Genomic DNA, 16,657 nt, shown 5'->3' on the forward strand with positions numbered 1-16,657 from the left:
ATTCTGTGAGCCTGCACTCCCAGCTTGGAAGCTATGCTTGCAGGAAGTGCGGGTTGGAGATCAGCTGTAACGTTGTACCTCTGATTCCATGACCTGCGTCCCCTGCAAGTGTGACTCCCAGTTGAGGGCCACCAAGTCGCAGAATTATGCCTTATATAACATGTTTTTAGTTTATTAGTAAGTATTCTATCACTTGATTCATTTGTCTGTATAGAAAATGGCTAATTATCCAAAGATAATTAGCCATTGCAGAACCAGCCTACTTGAACCAGCTCAATAACCTCATCCTCTGGGCCAACCTACCGCCAGGCACTGACTGGACACAATACGGTATGATAAATAAAAGCATGTCTGAAGTATCCCATACGCTTTCTAACAGTCTTATCAACTTGCCCTGCCACCTTCAAAGATTTGTGAATTGCACCTCCAGGTTCCTCTGCTCTTGCATCCCCCTCTGAATAGTACCATTTAGATTAATCACCACTATATCACTTCCCAGCCTCTACCCTCTGGAAACTTCAGGTCATCAAAAACTCTGCTGCCATATCCTATCCCAATAGTCCATAGTGCTACCTAACACCTGAGTGAGAATGATCAGTGATAAATTTTTCTGAAACAATGAGTTTTATTGTGTTGTTTTGTAAATTGCACAATAGACTTTTTTAAAACTTACGTCTTGAGGTGGATTTTTCTCATGAAAACTGCCCATTTTCATGTGGTCTCAGTCAGACAATGTACAGTAATGGGACAAGGGAATCCTTCCCAAAATCCCTGTCTTTAAAAAAGCTGCAATTTCGAAGTTTGCAGATGAAACAAAATTGGCAACGTAGTAAATAGTGAGGAGGATAGTCACAGACTTCAGGGGAACATGGACAGACTGATGAAATGGGCAGACACATGACAGATGCAATTTAATGCGGATAAGTGTGAAGTGATGCACTTTAGGAAGAACAACATGGAGAGGCAGAATAATCTAAATGGTACTATTCAGAGGGGGATGCAAGAGCAGAGGAACCTGGAGGTGCAATTCACAAATCTTTGAAGGTGGCAGGGCAAGTTGATAAGACTGTTAGAAAGCGTATGGGATACTTGGCTTTGTAAATAGGTGCATTGAATACAAAAAAAGAAAGTCATGCTCAACCTTTACACATCACTGGTTAGGCCTCAGCTGGAGTACTGCATACAATTCTGGGCACCACATTTTAGGAAGGATGTCAAGGCAAGGTCATGGAGAGGGTACAGAGGAGGTTTACCAGGATGATACCAGGGATGAGGGACTTCAGTTATATGGAGAGATTCGAAAAGCTGGGATTGTTCTCCTTAGAGGAGAGAAGGTTGAGGGGAGACCTAATAGAGGTATTCAAAGTAATGAGGGGTTTTGATAGAGCAAATAGGGAGAAACTGTTTTCTCTGGCAAGTGGGTGAGTAACCAGAGATCATATATTTAAAATAATTGGCAAAAGAACTGGAGGGGAAATGAGGAATTTTTTCACACAGAGGGTTGTTAAGATCAGGAACACACTACCTGAAAGGGTGGTAAAATCAGATTCCATTGGAACTTTCAAAAGGCAATTGGACATTTACTTGAAGAGGACAAATTTGCAGGGTTATGGGGAAAAAGCAGAGTAGTGGGACTAAATTGGACTAAATTGCACTCTGAACTTCCAGTACTTTTCTCTATCAAGCAGTTGGTGGCCAATCTGTTTAATCCGCTGCAGCAACACAGCAATTACCTGTCCACAATGGCGAGCTCCGAATGCAGAGCAGAGATATGGCTGGGAGTCCACTCTGCATATCTTATTGACCATGACCCATGCTGAGTTAGTTGATTTCACCTTGATATCAGTAAAGGCCCCACAAATGGCCTCAACATCTCTGTGCTAGAGTATGGAAAATTAGCGAGGGTACCCACTCCTGATCACTATCTAGCAATCCCTGCTGGAATTATGCATATGTGAATGAGGGTGAGGACAGTAATAGGCTCTGTTCTGATAGTGCCTACAGTTAAATAGACTGCCAGCACTCACTGTCACTGAATACTGACATACATAATGGCCTTTTGGCAGAGTTACTGACACCTGTGAGATGGTATCCCAACAAGGAGTTAATGTCTTTAGGACAAGGGTGAGGAGAAAATCGATGAAGAAATAATTCTGTTTTATTTTTGAGGATATGTTACGCTATAATTTTTCCCATTTTATTATTTTTTTGGTCTCACTGTGCTTTATGATTGAGAGCCAAAGGCTTTACTTCTATTTCTACTTCACTGTTCCTGCTGTGAAAAAAAACTTCAGGAGCATTCCCAAGCAGCCTAATCCTGTCACTCCCTCTGATTTTTTTTTCACTCCCTCAATGGAAATGCTTGGCTAAAAGTTGAATCTTCAACCCATTGCCCGAGTATTGATTATGGTTTTGACCCTGTTATTTGAATTTGCCAATTCATCTTCCGATCAGAATGTTCTAGTTGCTTAAGTATGTCTCATCTGTATCTGTGGATTTTATGTACAAACATTCTTCTTTATTAGGAATTACACTACACAGCCATCCTTATCGAGGATCTCTTCTGGATGATGATAAAATGTAAGTTGTTTTAAGTACTCTGAAATGCAAACTGTAGATAAATATCGTTCATAAGAAAATCTGGTTCAGTACATTCTAAATAATGCATTAGTCACAGTATTAATATGTATGAGCTACAGTGAACTGCTGACATTGTGAGCATATATAACACAAGTGTCCTGTGTAATACTTGTAAACGGGAGTTTTTACTAATGCTCTTACTGTTACATTATTGGGTCTTTTCTAACCTCACCCTTGATTATTCTGGCTCTCATATTTTAGATCACTCTCCTGGGTGAGTTCAAACTCACCATATCTATTGACAGTAATTACCCTTGCCTTGATGCCTAGGAAAACATTTGGAAGGCTTGTACAACTAGTCTTATCAGGCTTACTGGCCCCCCAGGTAACGTGGGGACTCTGTGAGGATGGGGATGTGGGAACTCTCAGTGTTGGAAGTCTCCGCCCCAGACCACCCCCCCCCACCCCCAGCATCAGTAGACTAGATGCGGTGTAAAACAGGCTGCCGATTTGTTGTGAACCCGTTTTGCGCTACTGGCATAGACACATTTCACCCCCTAAGTATCAGCCTTGTGGCGTCAATGCTTCTCTTGCGTCACAAGACACAAAGTAGGTTCTGAAAAGAGCACCTTACAGTTTCAACATAACTTATACTTTAATGGTTTGATGATATGCACCTGGAATTTCTGCGGATTGTCTCATTCTCCTGCCATAACTTTGGCAGAAGATCAACAGAATCAACACAAAAATGCCACACATGGTTAAAAACGGCCACTTACACCATTTCTGTGTGGATTCCACCAAAGTTACTGTCGGAGATCAGAGGAATCTCACGGAAATTCTCCCCCATGGCTCAGCATTCTGTATGCTTTTTTGACTGTTACTGCAGTGACTGGACATGTTAAATGTTGAGTCTACTGGATACCACTAGATATCTTTCAACTTCGCCGTAGCTAGTTCAACAATCACTCATATAGTATATATGTCACCTATCTTTTCTTGCATTGTGCAGCACCTCAATCTAACCTGTATTAAATTTCAACAGCAGTACATTCATGTAAGGTCTGAGGGAAGGTTAAAAGTCCAATCAAGTATTAAAACTTGGACTATGGTGGTCTTCACTGGTGTGTCATGGCATACAAACTACTATTAAAATAATCCAGTTATCATGGAATTGGGCGAGAAAGGACAATGACGTGCAGTTGATATAATCTTCTCTGCTGTACTTTGTAGAGCCGATTCTGCATTCTTGCACTTCTAGAGGGGAGTGGCGCTTGCAGTAAGAGCATAGCAGTAAATTGCGGGTGCAGTGCCATGATTTTCTACAATGTGCTTCCTGTGAGAACCACTCCCCACTGGAAGCTCAGAACCAGCCTTTTTATTTATTGTTAATTTATTAACCTGAAGTAAATTGACACACATAAAGATAGTATTGTGTCTTACTCTTGAATCATTTTCATACTTCTGTTTCTTTCTGAAGTATGGAGAATCTCCGACAGTGTGGAGTGGCATTCTGTATCCTTCTGGGGTTTTCTGTTCTAACAGCAAGTGTTGGTGGATACATTGTACAAGACAGAGTTACTGGGCAGAAAAGATTACAACACATCTCTGGTCTGGGCTACAGGGTGTACTGGATCACAAACTTCCTGTATGATATGGTATGAAGGTTTTGTTTATATCTATTAATCTGCACTCCTCCCATCATTGCTGTTTATGTTCAAATATCCTTCTTTAGTCAGGAATCTGAGGGAATGCCTCTCAGACTCCTTCTCAACTTGCAATAGTAATGCTTTGTGCTTACTTACAAAGAAGTTCACCCATTGTAGGATGAAGTGAACACAGTTTTCTGAGATGAGATGCTCTTCTTCCAGAGCATGAGTAGCTGATAGACTGGACTCAGAGCCACAGATGAAATGCATTACCACGGCCGTGTGATGCGGGCGCCTTGACTGTTAAAAAGCTTTACAACACCATGACAATAAACCATGCAGGCTGCACTCCGAGCACTGCACGCACTCTCCATAAGTGGATGGACCTGGTTGGATAAAGCAAAGCCAGCTAATTTGCATAATTTTCTGGCACTCTGGGCATCTCTCTCAACAGGTGTCGGGAATACCAGGACCATATTTCAGATATCCGTAGCCAATGAAGGGCTGCTGGTAGCCTGTTGTTCACCATGCAATTTCCCAGAGTGGGGAATGATAGGGGGGGGGGGGGAATGGGGCATGGGGTAGAGGTGGACAAGGAGCAGAAAGGACATGGGGGGAAGCCACAGGGCAAGGGGAGAAATGGTACCAGAAGAGGCAAAGGGTAAGTTTGCTGAATTTTTCTTTTAACAACAACAACTTGCATTTAGATAGTGCCTTTAATGTATGATGTGGAGATGCCGGTGATGGACTGGGGTGGACAAATGTAAGGAATCTTACAACACCAGGTTATAGTCCAACAGTTTTAATTGAAAATCACAAGCTTTCGGAGCTTTCCTCCATCGTCAGGTGACACTGTTGGACTATAACCTGGTGTTGTAAGATTCCTTACATTTAATGTATGAAACATCTCAAGGGGCTTGAGAAATAGCCAAGCCAGGAAAGGAGAGTTTAAGAGGGTTGGTTGAAAGCTTGTTCAAAGATATGGGTCATGAGATTTTTAAAGTAGAGAGACATGTGGAGAGATTTAGGGAGGGACTAGGATTCAGGTGGGTGAAGGCTCTGCTACCAAAGGTGGGGCAAAGGAAGGGGAAATATACAGTGGCCTGGGGTCAGAGGAACAGGAGGAAATATTACATAGTAGGGTAGAGCTAGCCCATGGAGGGATTTGTAGAGGAGGATGAGGATCACAAAGGTAATATGCTGGGGAATCAGGAGCCAGTCAGTGAGGACAGGGGCGATAGGCGAGTGGGATTTGGTGTGTGACAGATACATACAGCAGAGTTTTGGGCAAACTGAAGTTTATTGAGGGTGGAGAATGGGAGCCCACCAAGAAGAGCATTAGAGCTGTCGAGTCTGGGGGTTATGAAGGCATGTTTGAGTGTTTCAGAGGCAGAGGGATAAGAAAGGGATGTTACAGAGTTGGAAGTCAGTAGTCTTGGTGATGTGTAGGTTAACGCTCAGCTCAGGATTGAACAGGACAGTGAGATTATAGACAATCTGATCCAGCATGAAAGTTTGACCAGGGAAGGGGATATAATCAGTGGCAAGGAAGCAGAGTTTGGCTGTATTTGAATAGGTAGGAATGGAAATGTGCAAGGACAGTCCCATGGAACTGGATGACAGAGGAGATGTTTTGGGAAGAGGATGGCATGGCCAATTGTATTGAACACTGCAGAAAAATTGAGGAGGATGAGAAGGGATAAGGCACCATGATCACAGTCATACAGGATGCCATTTGTGACTTTGACTATGGATGTTTTGGTGCTGTGAAAAGAGAAGAAGCCAGACTGAAGGGATTTGAACAGGGAATTTCAGGAGACGTAGGCATGGAGGTGGCAGGCAGCGATGCATTCAAGTTCCTTAGATAGGAAAGAAAATGGGATGGGTAACTGGAAAGGACGGATTGGTCAAGGGTGGGTGTTTTGAGAAGGATGGGCGGTAATGGTTTTGGAAGGAAGGGGGATGGTGCCTGAGGGAAGCTAGCATGTGGCCCAGGAAGGGGAGTTGAATGGTTAGGAGTTGAGTGGGGAGGGCAACTTGAATAGCACCTGTCCTTCAACACTTGCTCCCAATGGCACCGTATGGCTGGTGCACTAATTTCATGCTCCAACCTTATTATGTAGGCAACCATCTAATTACAGTAAAAAAATTAGGGGCCTTCTGAGAATCCTCACCTGATTTACCCAGGTTAGGTGGGGGGGGGGGGGGGGGAGTATGCCATTGTCTTATCACCGTTTTCATGTTGGTAGTGTTGTATTGTCTGTTTTGTACACAGGCTGTACAAAGTTATCCATTCTGTATGTGCACTATAACATTTGGGGGAAGATATATGACAAAATTGTAAACCATTTTTTTTAAAGGATTTACAATTTTGTTACATTTAGCATACAGAGGTATCTCTCCATATCTAACCCCAAAGTTTTTATATGTACAGCTAGAAGGACTAAAAGCATATATATGTAATTCAAATTTGAATTAGATTTTTCAAAACCTTGTTCACCCAATAATTTCTGTTTCAAATCTGCATTACATATTATAAATTGACCAAAACTTAATTTCTTCCAAATTGACCACTTCTCTCGTTAATGGAACTGCATTGTTGAGTAGTCGAGTTTTCTGATCAGGCTGGGTGCCGTAAGCAGCCTGGTACAAAACTCCGCTGTGTTTTTGGTCTGGGAAACATTTCACAGTTCCCACTGAAATTAAAACTTCATTCATTTTTGTTAAATTTATTTCCTATCATTTTTGCAGTACACTTATATTTTCAAATAGAGATGTTTGGCAAATCAAATTGTAACCACAGTGACCTAAATTCAATCCAGTTTGGAACACTTCAAGTTCACCTGCACATATCCCTTTAAAAATAATGGTGATGAACATGTACTAAAGGACAACGTTTCCCTCTACACATGCATATTCCATCTCTATCATTGATTTATTTTTATTTTTTCCCTAAAATTATTCCCTCCATCTCCATATCCATATCTATCCTTTTTTTTAGCAAGGGAAGCTGAGGTGATACTGGCCACAATACTCTTTACTTCTGATTCTGTTTTATTGACAGTCAGGAGGTATATTTGCAGTGGACCAAGAAAAGTATTGTCAGTTTTTCCCAATACCTGAAGTGGAACACTCTTCTATTAGAAGGTCATCACCTAACATCATGGCTGAGAATTCAGAAATATCACAATTGAATCAGACAGATTCAAGTGTCAGGGGGAGCTCTGGAATTGAACTCTCACCTTTTGAAATTTTGACTTTTCTGTCAAAAGCATGGAACCACCTAACAACTATATCCTAGACGTGTACAAATGCTGGACTGTTTTTATTGCTCTTTTTTCATCAATTAATCTTTGTTTTTATCTTTTTGGCTAGGTCTACTATCTGGTCCCGGTAGCTTTGTGTATTTGTGTCTTTGCAGCTTTCCAGTTTTCAGCATTCACTTCCCACGAGAACCTAGGAGCTACAGCGCTGCTGCTGATTTTATTTGGGTAAGAACTGGGAGAAGTGGGATCCCATCAAGCTGAAGCTGCATCAATCTGTGAAAAAATGAACATGGACTTCATAGAGCGGCATTGAGCTATATATACCAGAGAGATTCCAGATTTAATCCCTGATCTGTGCTGAGTTAGCTGATCTCAGCTGAGACAGCGGTGAGAGCATTCTGACTGGCATCAGTGTCCCTAGGCTACATGGGTAAAACTCAACCAGATTACCACTGCTGATCGCTAACACATTGCCTGAAGTGTGTTTGTGAATTGTACTATTTGGCATCAGATGAAGAATGAGCGAAGCGCCAGAGGGAGGTTGATGCTCAATGACTCACTGGCCGGGAATTTCCTCGGAGCTCCCACTCCACCGCCGTAACTTTGCCAGAAGTGCAGATGCTCAAAGGAAGTTCCTAGCCACTGACTTCAGGAGGGGTGGGGAGAAAAACACAGAAAATTGTTTTCTGCAACATGCACAGTGCTGGGTGTGCTAATATCCAAATATACCACGGAGTTAATGCAATTATAATGCACATCACACAATTATTGCAGTGGTCAGATTGGTATCATTAACAAACAGTGGAATCGCCATCACTGCAGGTTCGTGCCAGGTGATTAAAAACAAGAACAGTATAAATAAACTGTTAATAAACTATTTATAAGATTACAGATAAAGAAAAAAAAACTGAATGATCCAGCAAGCAAGATATTTGTTTAATTTGCAGTCATGGTTGCAGCAGCCCAGAGAGATGATTTAATTCAGCTACAGCAGAGATAAAGTCTCCTGTCTGTCCTAATCTCCTCCACTGGTAGCAATGTCACTGAAAGGGGTCAGTAGTACACTTTACAAGCCACCATGTTAACCAGCATACTCTATTCCCCAGAAGTACCCCATAATATAAATCAGCCTTAACTCAGTAGTAGCGCTGTAGCCTTTGAGTCAGTTGGTTGTGGGCTCAAGCCCCACTCCAGAGACTTGAGCACATAATCTAGGCTGCACTTCAGTGCAGGAGTGAGGAGGACATAAAAAACCTGCAAGGGGATATAGACAGGCTGGGTGAGTGGGCGGAGATTTGGCAGATGCAATATAATATTGGAAAATGTGAGGTTATGCACTTTGGCAGGAAAAATCAGAGAGCAAGTTATTTTCTTAATGGCGAGAGACTGGAAAGTACTGCAGTACAAAGGGATCTGAGGGTCCTAGTGCAAGAAAATCAAAAAGTTGGTATGCAGGTGCAGCAGGTGATCAAGAAAGCCAACGGAATGTTGGCTTTTATTGCTAGGGGGATAGAATATAAAAACAGGGAGGTATTGCTGCAGTTATATAAGGTATTGGTGAGACCGCACCTGGAATACTGCATACAGTTTTGGTCTCCATACTTAAGAAAAGACATACTTGCTCTCGAGGCAGTACAAAGAAGGTTCACTCGGTTAATCCCGGGGATGAGGGGGTGGACATATGAGGAGAGGTTGAGTAGATTGGGACTCTACTCATTGGAGTTCAGAAGAATGAGAGGCGATCTTATTGAAACATATAAGATTGTGAAGGGGCTTGATCGGGTGGATGCGGTAAGGATGTTCCCAAGGATGGGTGAAACTAGAACTAGGGGGCATAATCTTAGAATAAGGGGCTGCTCTTTCAAAACTGAGATGAGGAGAAACTTCTTCACTCAGAGGGTGGTAGGTCTGTGGAATTTGCTGCCCCAGGAAGCTGTGGATGCTACATCATTAGATAAATTTAAAACAGAGATAGACCGTTTTCTAGAAGTGAAGGGAATTAGGGGTTATGGGGAGCGGGCAGGAAATTGGACATGAAGCTGAGTTCGGATCGGTCAATGCCCTGTGGGTGGCGGAGAGGGCCCAGGGGCTGAGTGGCCGGGTCCTGCTCCTACTTCTTGTGTTCTTTAGATTTGTGGTTGGGATCAGATCAGCCATGATCTTATTGAATGGCGGAGCAGGCTCGAGGGGCCGATTGGCCTACTCCTGCTCCTATTTCTTATGTTCTTATGTACTGAGGGAGTGCTGCACTGTCAGAGGTGCTGTCTTTTGGATGAGATATTAAACCAGCAACTCTCTCAGGTGGACATAAAAGATCCCATAGCACTTTTCAAAGAAGAGCTGGGGAGTTCTCCCGAAGTCCTGGCCAATATTTATCCCTCATCCAACATCACTAAAACAGATTATCTATTCATTTATCTCATTGCTGTTTGTGGAATCTTGTTGTGAGCAAATTGTCTGCTGCATTTCCCTACATTATAACAGCCTATACTTCAAAAGTATTTCATTGGCTGTGAGGCGCTTTGGGACATCCCGAGGTCATGAAAGGCACGATATAAACGCAAGTTCTTTCTTTGTTTAAATACAACAAAAACATTTTAACTTAGTAAAACGTCCCAAGGTGTTTCACAGGAATGTTATCAATCAAAATTTGACACCAAGCCATATAAGGAGATATTAGGACAGGTGACCAAAAGCTTGGTAAAAGAGAGAGTTTTTAAGGAGCGTCTTAAAGAAGGAGAGGTAGAGAGGTGGAAAGGTTTAGAGAGGGATTTCCAGATCTTGGGGTTTAGGCAGCTGTAGGCATGGCCGCCGATGGTGGAGTAATGAAAATCGGGGATGCGTGAGAGGTAAGGAGTGCAGAGATCTCGGAGGGTTGTAGGGCTGAAGAAGGTTACAGAGATGGGGGGGCAAGGCCATGGAGGGATTTGAAAACAGGATGAGAATTTTAAAATCGAAGCGTTCCCAGATCATGAGCTAATGTAGGTCAGCAAGCACAGGGGTGATGGGTGAAAGGGACTTGGTGCGAGTTAGGATACGGGTAGCAGAGTTTTAAGATTATGGAGGGTGCAAGGTCGGAAGCCGGCCAGGAAAGCATTGAAATAGTTGAGTCTAGAGGTAACAAAGGCATGGATGAGGGTTTCAGCAACAGATGAGCTAAGACAGGGATGGAGACTGGCGATGTAACAGAGGTGGAAGTAGGTGATCTTGGTGATGGAGAGGATATGGGGTCGGAACTCACCTCAGGGTCAGATAGGACGTCAAGGTAGCGAACGGTCTGGTTCAGCCTCAGACAGTGGCCAGGGAGAGGGATGGAGTTGGTGGCTAGAGAACGGAGTTTGTGGTGTTTGTGGAGCAAACTTCCATGTGATGAATAAATTCTTTAACAAGTCATTTTTGCTAATTGATCAATGCCTTCTGGCAATATCACATTACTAACCAGCAATTCTCCTGAATGTATATAGGCCATAACGTTTAGGATAAATTCCCCTGGTCAGAATAAAGGAACTTTAAATAATAGGGCTGATATATGAAGCTCTGCTTCAGGAATAGAGCAACAATAGACACAAGTGCAGATTAGAAATAGGACTTGACACTGTCTGGTCAATTCTGTGACTTAGGCTCACATCTAGACAGATTCAGTGCCAGGAGCAAAACCTCGTAATATCAGCCCTAGATTGTGCTTTGGGAAGTGCTGTGTTAGTACAACAACCAATCACATTGAAGAGGCTTCTCCCACTTGTCCACCGTAACTACGACAGAAAAACGGCATAAATGGTATACTGGCCAACCAAGAGGCTGAAATGGGGCCCACCTGGACCCTCAAAGATTTGGACAAACAGGTTTTTTTTAAGTTTTAGTGTACTTCCCCTTGTAAATTTCTTTTGGTGGGGAGACCTGGTGTTTTTCCCCCCCTCCCCCTAACCCTGCCCTGGTCCAAGACTCTTCAGCCAAACTTTCCGGTCTCTTCAGTGGGGTCAGCAGCAGAGATATGGGGTGGGCACACTTCAGCACATGTTGAGATGCGCCACCCTGTAGATTTTCGGGACCCATATGATTTAGGCTCTCTGAACCTCAGAGGTAACTTGGATAGAAAGAGAAAAGGAGGAAAAACAAGGATTTCAAATAGAGCCAAAGTATAAGTGGTCTGTGAACAATAATTTTTATTAATATCTAGTTGTGAAAGAACAGTATTAATATTGTTTTTCTGCTTGCTCATCTGTCTTGTTTTTCTATCTGTCTTTCAGATTTGCCACACTTCCCTGGATGTACCTCCTGTCAAGGTTCTTCTCCAGTCCAGACGTAGCTTTTATCACATACGTCGCAATTAACTTAGTGCTGGGTCTCTGCACTATCCTTGCAGCCTATCTTCCTCGTTTTCTGGGACTATTGTCCAACCAAGATGTAAGTAAACAACCCCAAAATATTCCCTAAATTGTATGTTATTTGAAAAAATGCATCAGATCAAATTGATTTCTGAAAATCCCTGCAAAGAGCCACAAGTGAGGAATTCTTTGGGTCTCAATTTAGTCCCTAGCAATACTAGTTCATTTTTTTAAGGAGAATGGAAAAAGAAAATTCTAGTACAGTGGAAATTATTCTTTTGAGACTGAGATTTAGGTCTGGGATGGGGTAAACCTAGAACAGTGCAATATTGTTGCACAAAACCTAAATAAAAATTGAGCATAAATTAGTATTATCAGCCTGATCAATGAAATGTCTTCCATCAATAAAAAGGGAAACATTGCACTATGGGCATTAAGATTTAATTAGAACAACATCCATGATGGGTTAGGATGAAGAATGCCCTTCAGACCTTTTGATTCCATCCTTCTGGAATACCAACCTTAAAAGTCTTCCTATTACAGCATCTAGCTGTTTGTTAAATCAGCCCAGCATAGAGTGTGGAAACAACTGTAAAAGAGGTAGTAGCAAGATGAATTTAACCTCCATGGGTATCATCGTGTGCTGGGCAGGGCATAAAGATTCAATGAAAGTAAGCAATTAATATAAAGAGAATTGACATAGGGAGGGTGGTGGGTGGGCTGACTACAATTGGGGAATGACCTAACTAATGAGTGTGCTGTCAAAATAAGCATTTTAATTCTAGAGATAATGTCTGTTTTCTTTCTCTCTCTTTCAGAAATTACTCAAGATTTACAATGTACTTCGTTGGGTCTTCATCATCTTCCCACAGTTCTGCCTGTCCTTTGGGTTGGTAGAACTATCCTACAATCAGTTGAAATTTGATCTCACCCAGGGTTTTGGGGTAGACTCGTATGTGAGTCCATTTGAGATGGAATTCCTTGGCTGGATCTTTGTGGCGATAACACTTGAGGGATGCCTCTTTATCTCGATTCGACTCCTATTCCAAGGAAATTTACTACACAAGCTCAGGTACAATGGTCCTTTTGGTCTTTCCTTAATTTTTAAAAAGGTACTGTAAAGTTGAGATGCAGATCTACTTAAAAATAAGAAACCTGGAAGTAGCAAAACTCAGGAATAAGAAAGCCCAGAATTAAATATGGCATTTGGCCCATAAAGCCTGCTCTTTCTTCATACCATCTATCCTATCATATTGAGTCTATGCTATCATACACTTTACCCTATTTATTTAATCTTCTGAGACAAAGTTGTGTCTAATTTCCCAAAGATAATCAGGCCTATTCACCTGGCCTTAAATCTTTACTGCTTTCTGTCATTCTTCACAAATAACAGCTCCCTCCTCCCCAGCCCCAGCAACATAGGAAGTATTGGGGTAGAAATTCGTGTGGGCCCGTTTTAGGACCCAGAATCGGCACTGCGCCTAATCACCTGGGTGCAATCAGCAGACAAGATTAGTCAGGGGCTCTCATTATCATAAGATAGGCAGGCTGCCCATGCTAGTCCTATTGTTGATTGGCAGCTCCCCTCATCAGGGGCTTGAATATTGGGCATCCCTGATGATATTTAAAGACAGCGTACACCTCTTAAAGGGGAGGTAATAGTCATCCATTCAGTTCTATGAACACTGCAGTGGGGCCCACAATAATGAAACCTCTGGTGACAGCACTGACAGCTTCGCTGAGAACTCAGACTGCTGCTATTGTGGCTCTGGGAACCAGCACCTCGTCAGTCTTTCAATCCATGAAGGACAGCAGGGATAGAAGTGTGGAGAGCATGAACAGGGGCTTCCGGAGCATCACTGCACTCCTTCATTCTGTTTTCAAGCAAACCAGGAGCAGTGTAGAGACGTAACCCCTATGACAATCGCATTGGCTCCATGGGAGAGGCTTATGCTGTCCTCTCTCAGGATGACAACACGCCTGCTCCCCTGCCAACCTCTGACCCAGTGCCTTTGTTGGTTCCACACAGCCAGCTGGCCCAGACTGCTCCGGCTGATGCTGAGACACAGCAGTTTGCAGCCAGGTCGTCAAGAACCAGAGCTACTCAAGATCGCCCACCACCGGCCATCTTAAGTGCCCTCAGTGGATGATCAGCAGCCTTCCACCTCCCAGGTTCCTGCAACAGGAGAACCATCTCATAAGAGCGCTAGAACAGGAAAACAAGCACAGAGGCCAGGCACTAAGGGATTGCACTAGGGTGATTTCAGTTAAATATTAAGAGAAGAACAGAATTGTTAAATCCACAATGTGAAGTAAAGAGGTTTTTTTTTTGCATTGATGTTGGTCCTCATATTCTTAGTTATGTAAAAGGAAGACCCATGAAGTAACAGTGTTGTCGGGCATTCAGAAGGTCGGTGGAACAAGTGGGTCAAATGGTAGGACTGTTGGTGTGCTGGGGAGAGGGTTTGCTTAAGAGAATCTCTCCTTAATAATGTGTTGCCTTAGTGCTCTGGTAGCTGGCAGCACTGTTCGTCCTTGGGGTCCCTCGTCATCTTCTTCTTCCTCGTCCCCTTCGTTCTCTTGTTGCTGCACTTCTTCCTCCTGGGGCAGCTGCAAGGCTTGGCCCCTCTGAATGGTATAGTTGTGTAGCATGCAACAAACCACTATAAATCTGGAGACTTGCTCGGGGCTGCCCTGCGGGACTCCACTGGATCGGTCCAGGCATTGGAACCTTTGCTTTAGGATGCCTATGGTTTGCTCATTGTATGTGCAGTCCACAATACCAGCTTTTTTGTTTAGATAGTTGCATCTGTGCATCAGTTTTACTTTATTTTTCAAACTCCAGTGATGAGCTTCTTTTTAAATAAGTGTGAATTTTTAATAGTGCTCTGAGTAAAGAAAAACTGAATACATTTAGATTGAGTTTTATTGAATTAAATATCCAGTTACAAGGATTCCCTGGATGATACAACCAGCGAGGACGAGGATGAAGATGTGAGGAAGGAACATGAACGAGTTCTGAATGGAGGAGCAAGCAATGACATTTTACAGATTCGCAACCTAAAGAAATGTTACCAGATGCTAAACAAGAAAGTTAGCGCTGTGAAGGGAGTCACCATGGGGGTGCCTACAGGAGAGGTATAGATTTTTAGAATTATCAAATTCAAGTAACATTGTCAAGAAGCCGAAAGTGAATTCAGTTTTTTTTTAACCTCTAGTTTGCTTCTAAATTCAGTGTTTAAATACTTTATTATAGATTCTTTTCCCCCAATGGAATTACTAAATTTCATGCACAATTTTTTAAAAAATTCCTTATGTGTACTAGAAGTGGAAGGAATTTGTGTTATGGTACTGTTGGAGTTGAAATTATGCTGTGCAATATTAGTAATGATGCATTAACATGGTCATATAAAGTTCATTTGTCAGCTATTTTAATGAAGGCATTAAATGAATTAATGTCTTCATTAAAATAGAGGTCAGAAGAATTTCATATGAACATGTTAACATGTTCTTCACTAATATTGCACAACTGTAATTCACCCAAGTTACCTTTTTTAAATAATCTTTTAGAAAGGGTCATGCGATCCCACAGGAGCAGTGTGTGCCCCCTGGATTCCTATTCTGGTTCTGGGTGACTATGTACATACAACAAGCACCCCGTCCCCAATATTCTCTTCTGTAAATTGTCTTTATCACCTAGTTTCCTGACATCTTGTTTGAGTTTTAACCACATTTGGAGAAACGGAGCTATTAGACATCTGTATATGTAGAAAAGATCTCCCAACATATAGTGAAAGACAGTACCAAGCACTTTCACATAACATAGGTCACATCTCTGTTGTATGCCCTTTGCATGGCCTAGAATTTCAAGATGGCAACAGGGATTGTTTCCTGGAGTCATCCCTTGATAAATGAGATCTAGGCACTTCAGCTAGTTGCGTATCGGAGAAAGCATAAGAGCTGGCAACCAGGAATTGTAGTCCTTGCCTAATGAGGTAGACCTGGAAATGATCTGGGGCCCGGACATAGCCCCATAAATGATGGATTCATTTGGACCACATTCGGCTTAGAGTGAAACGCGCATGTGGGCCGTTGTTATTTGTTTCTGAACTCTACGTACCAATATGCCTCCATTTTAAATTCCAGTAATTTCTTTTTGTGTATAGTGTTTTGGGCTCCTGGGCGTGAATGGAGCTGGGAAAACTACCACATTCAAGATGCTGACAGGAGACATAGGACCATCTTCAGGACACGCAATTATCAGGACCGCTGCAGGGTAATTATATGGCCTGTCAGTTTTACATTCGCTGGGCCTGGGATCTTCATGCCTTAAAATTAGATGACTATTATTCATGTTGATTCACTGAATCTTTTCTGCTATTGATGATTTATGTAACTTAAGCTTTCACTAATGATTAATTTTGTGATTATTCTATTGTTTGCACATTTCAAAAATAATGAAGTTTTTTTCATTTTATTCCTTTTTAATTAGCCTATCTCCATTTCTGTAGTTTTCCTTTCTTCCTCCATTTGCCTTCCTTTAGTCAGACTACAACTAGCAACTGAGTGGCGCAGTGTGTTAACACATTGTCCTTAAACCCTTCCGTCTCCGCCCCGCCTCAGCTCATCTGCTGCTGAAACCCTCATCCATGCCTTTGTTACTTCTAGATTTAACTATTCCAATCCTCTCCAGGCCGGCCTCCCATCTTCCACCCTCCATAAACTTGAGCTCATCCAAAACTCTGCTGCCCGTATCCTAACTCGCAACAAGGCCTGTTCTCCCATCACCCGTGTTCGCTGACCTACATTGGCTCCCAGTCCGGGAACCCCTCGATTT

The 16,657-nt window shown here is 42.5% G+C and overlaps 1 protein-coding gene across 1 annotated transcript in view; it reads left to right on the forward strand.

The window, feature by feature from the left end:
- Positions 1 to 16,657, forward strand: part of LOC137341749 (ATP-binding cassette sub-family A member 13-like) — a 336,924-nt gene that overhangs the window by 294,401 nt on the left and 25,866 nt on the right. The window contains exons 50-56 of the mRNA XM_068005215.1: positions 2,526 to 2,580; positions 4,061 to 4,238; positions 7,605 to 7,720; positions 11,743 to 11,899; positions 12,639 to 12,892; positions 14,766 to 14,958; positions 15,987 to 16,096. Of these exons, the coding sequence (XP_067861316.1) occupies positions 2,526 to 2,580; positions 4,061 to 4,238; positions 7,605 to 7,720; positions 11,743 to 11,899; positions 12,639 to 12,892; positions 14,766 to 14,958; positions 15,987 to 16,096 (1,063 nt within the window). The remainder of the gene's footprint in view (positions 1 to 2,525; positions 2,581 to 4,060; positions 4,239 to 7,604; positions 7,721 to 11,742; positions 11,900 to 12,638; positions 12,893 to 14,765; positions 14,959 to 15,986; positions 16,097 to 16,657) is intronic.

The sequence above is a fragment of the Heptranchias perlo genome, chromosome 2 (genome assembly GCF_035084215.1).
Source record: "Heptranchias perlo isolate sHepPer1 chromosome 2, sHepPer1.hap1, whole genome shotgun sequence".
NCBI classification, from domain to species: Eukaryota; Metazoa; Chordata; class Chondrichthyes; order Hexanchiformes; family Hexanchidae; genus Heptranchias; species Heptranchias perlo.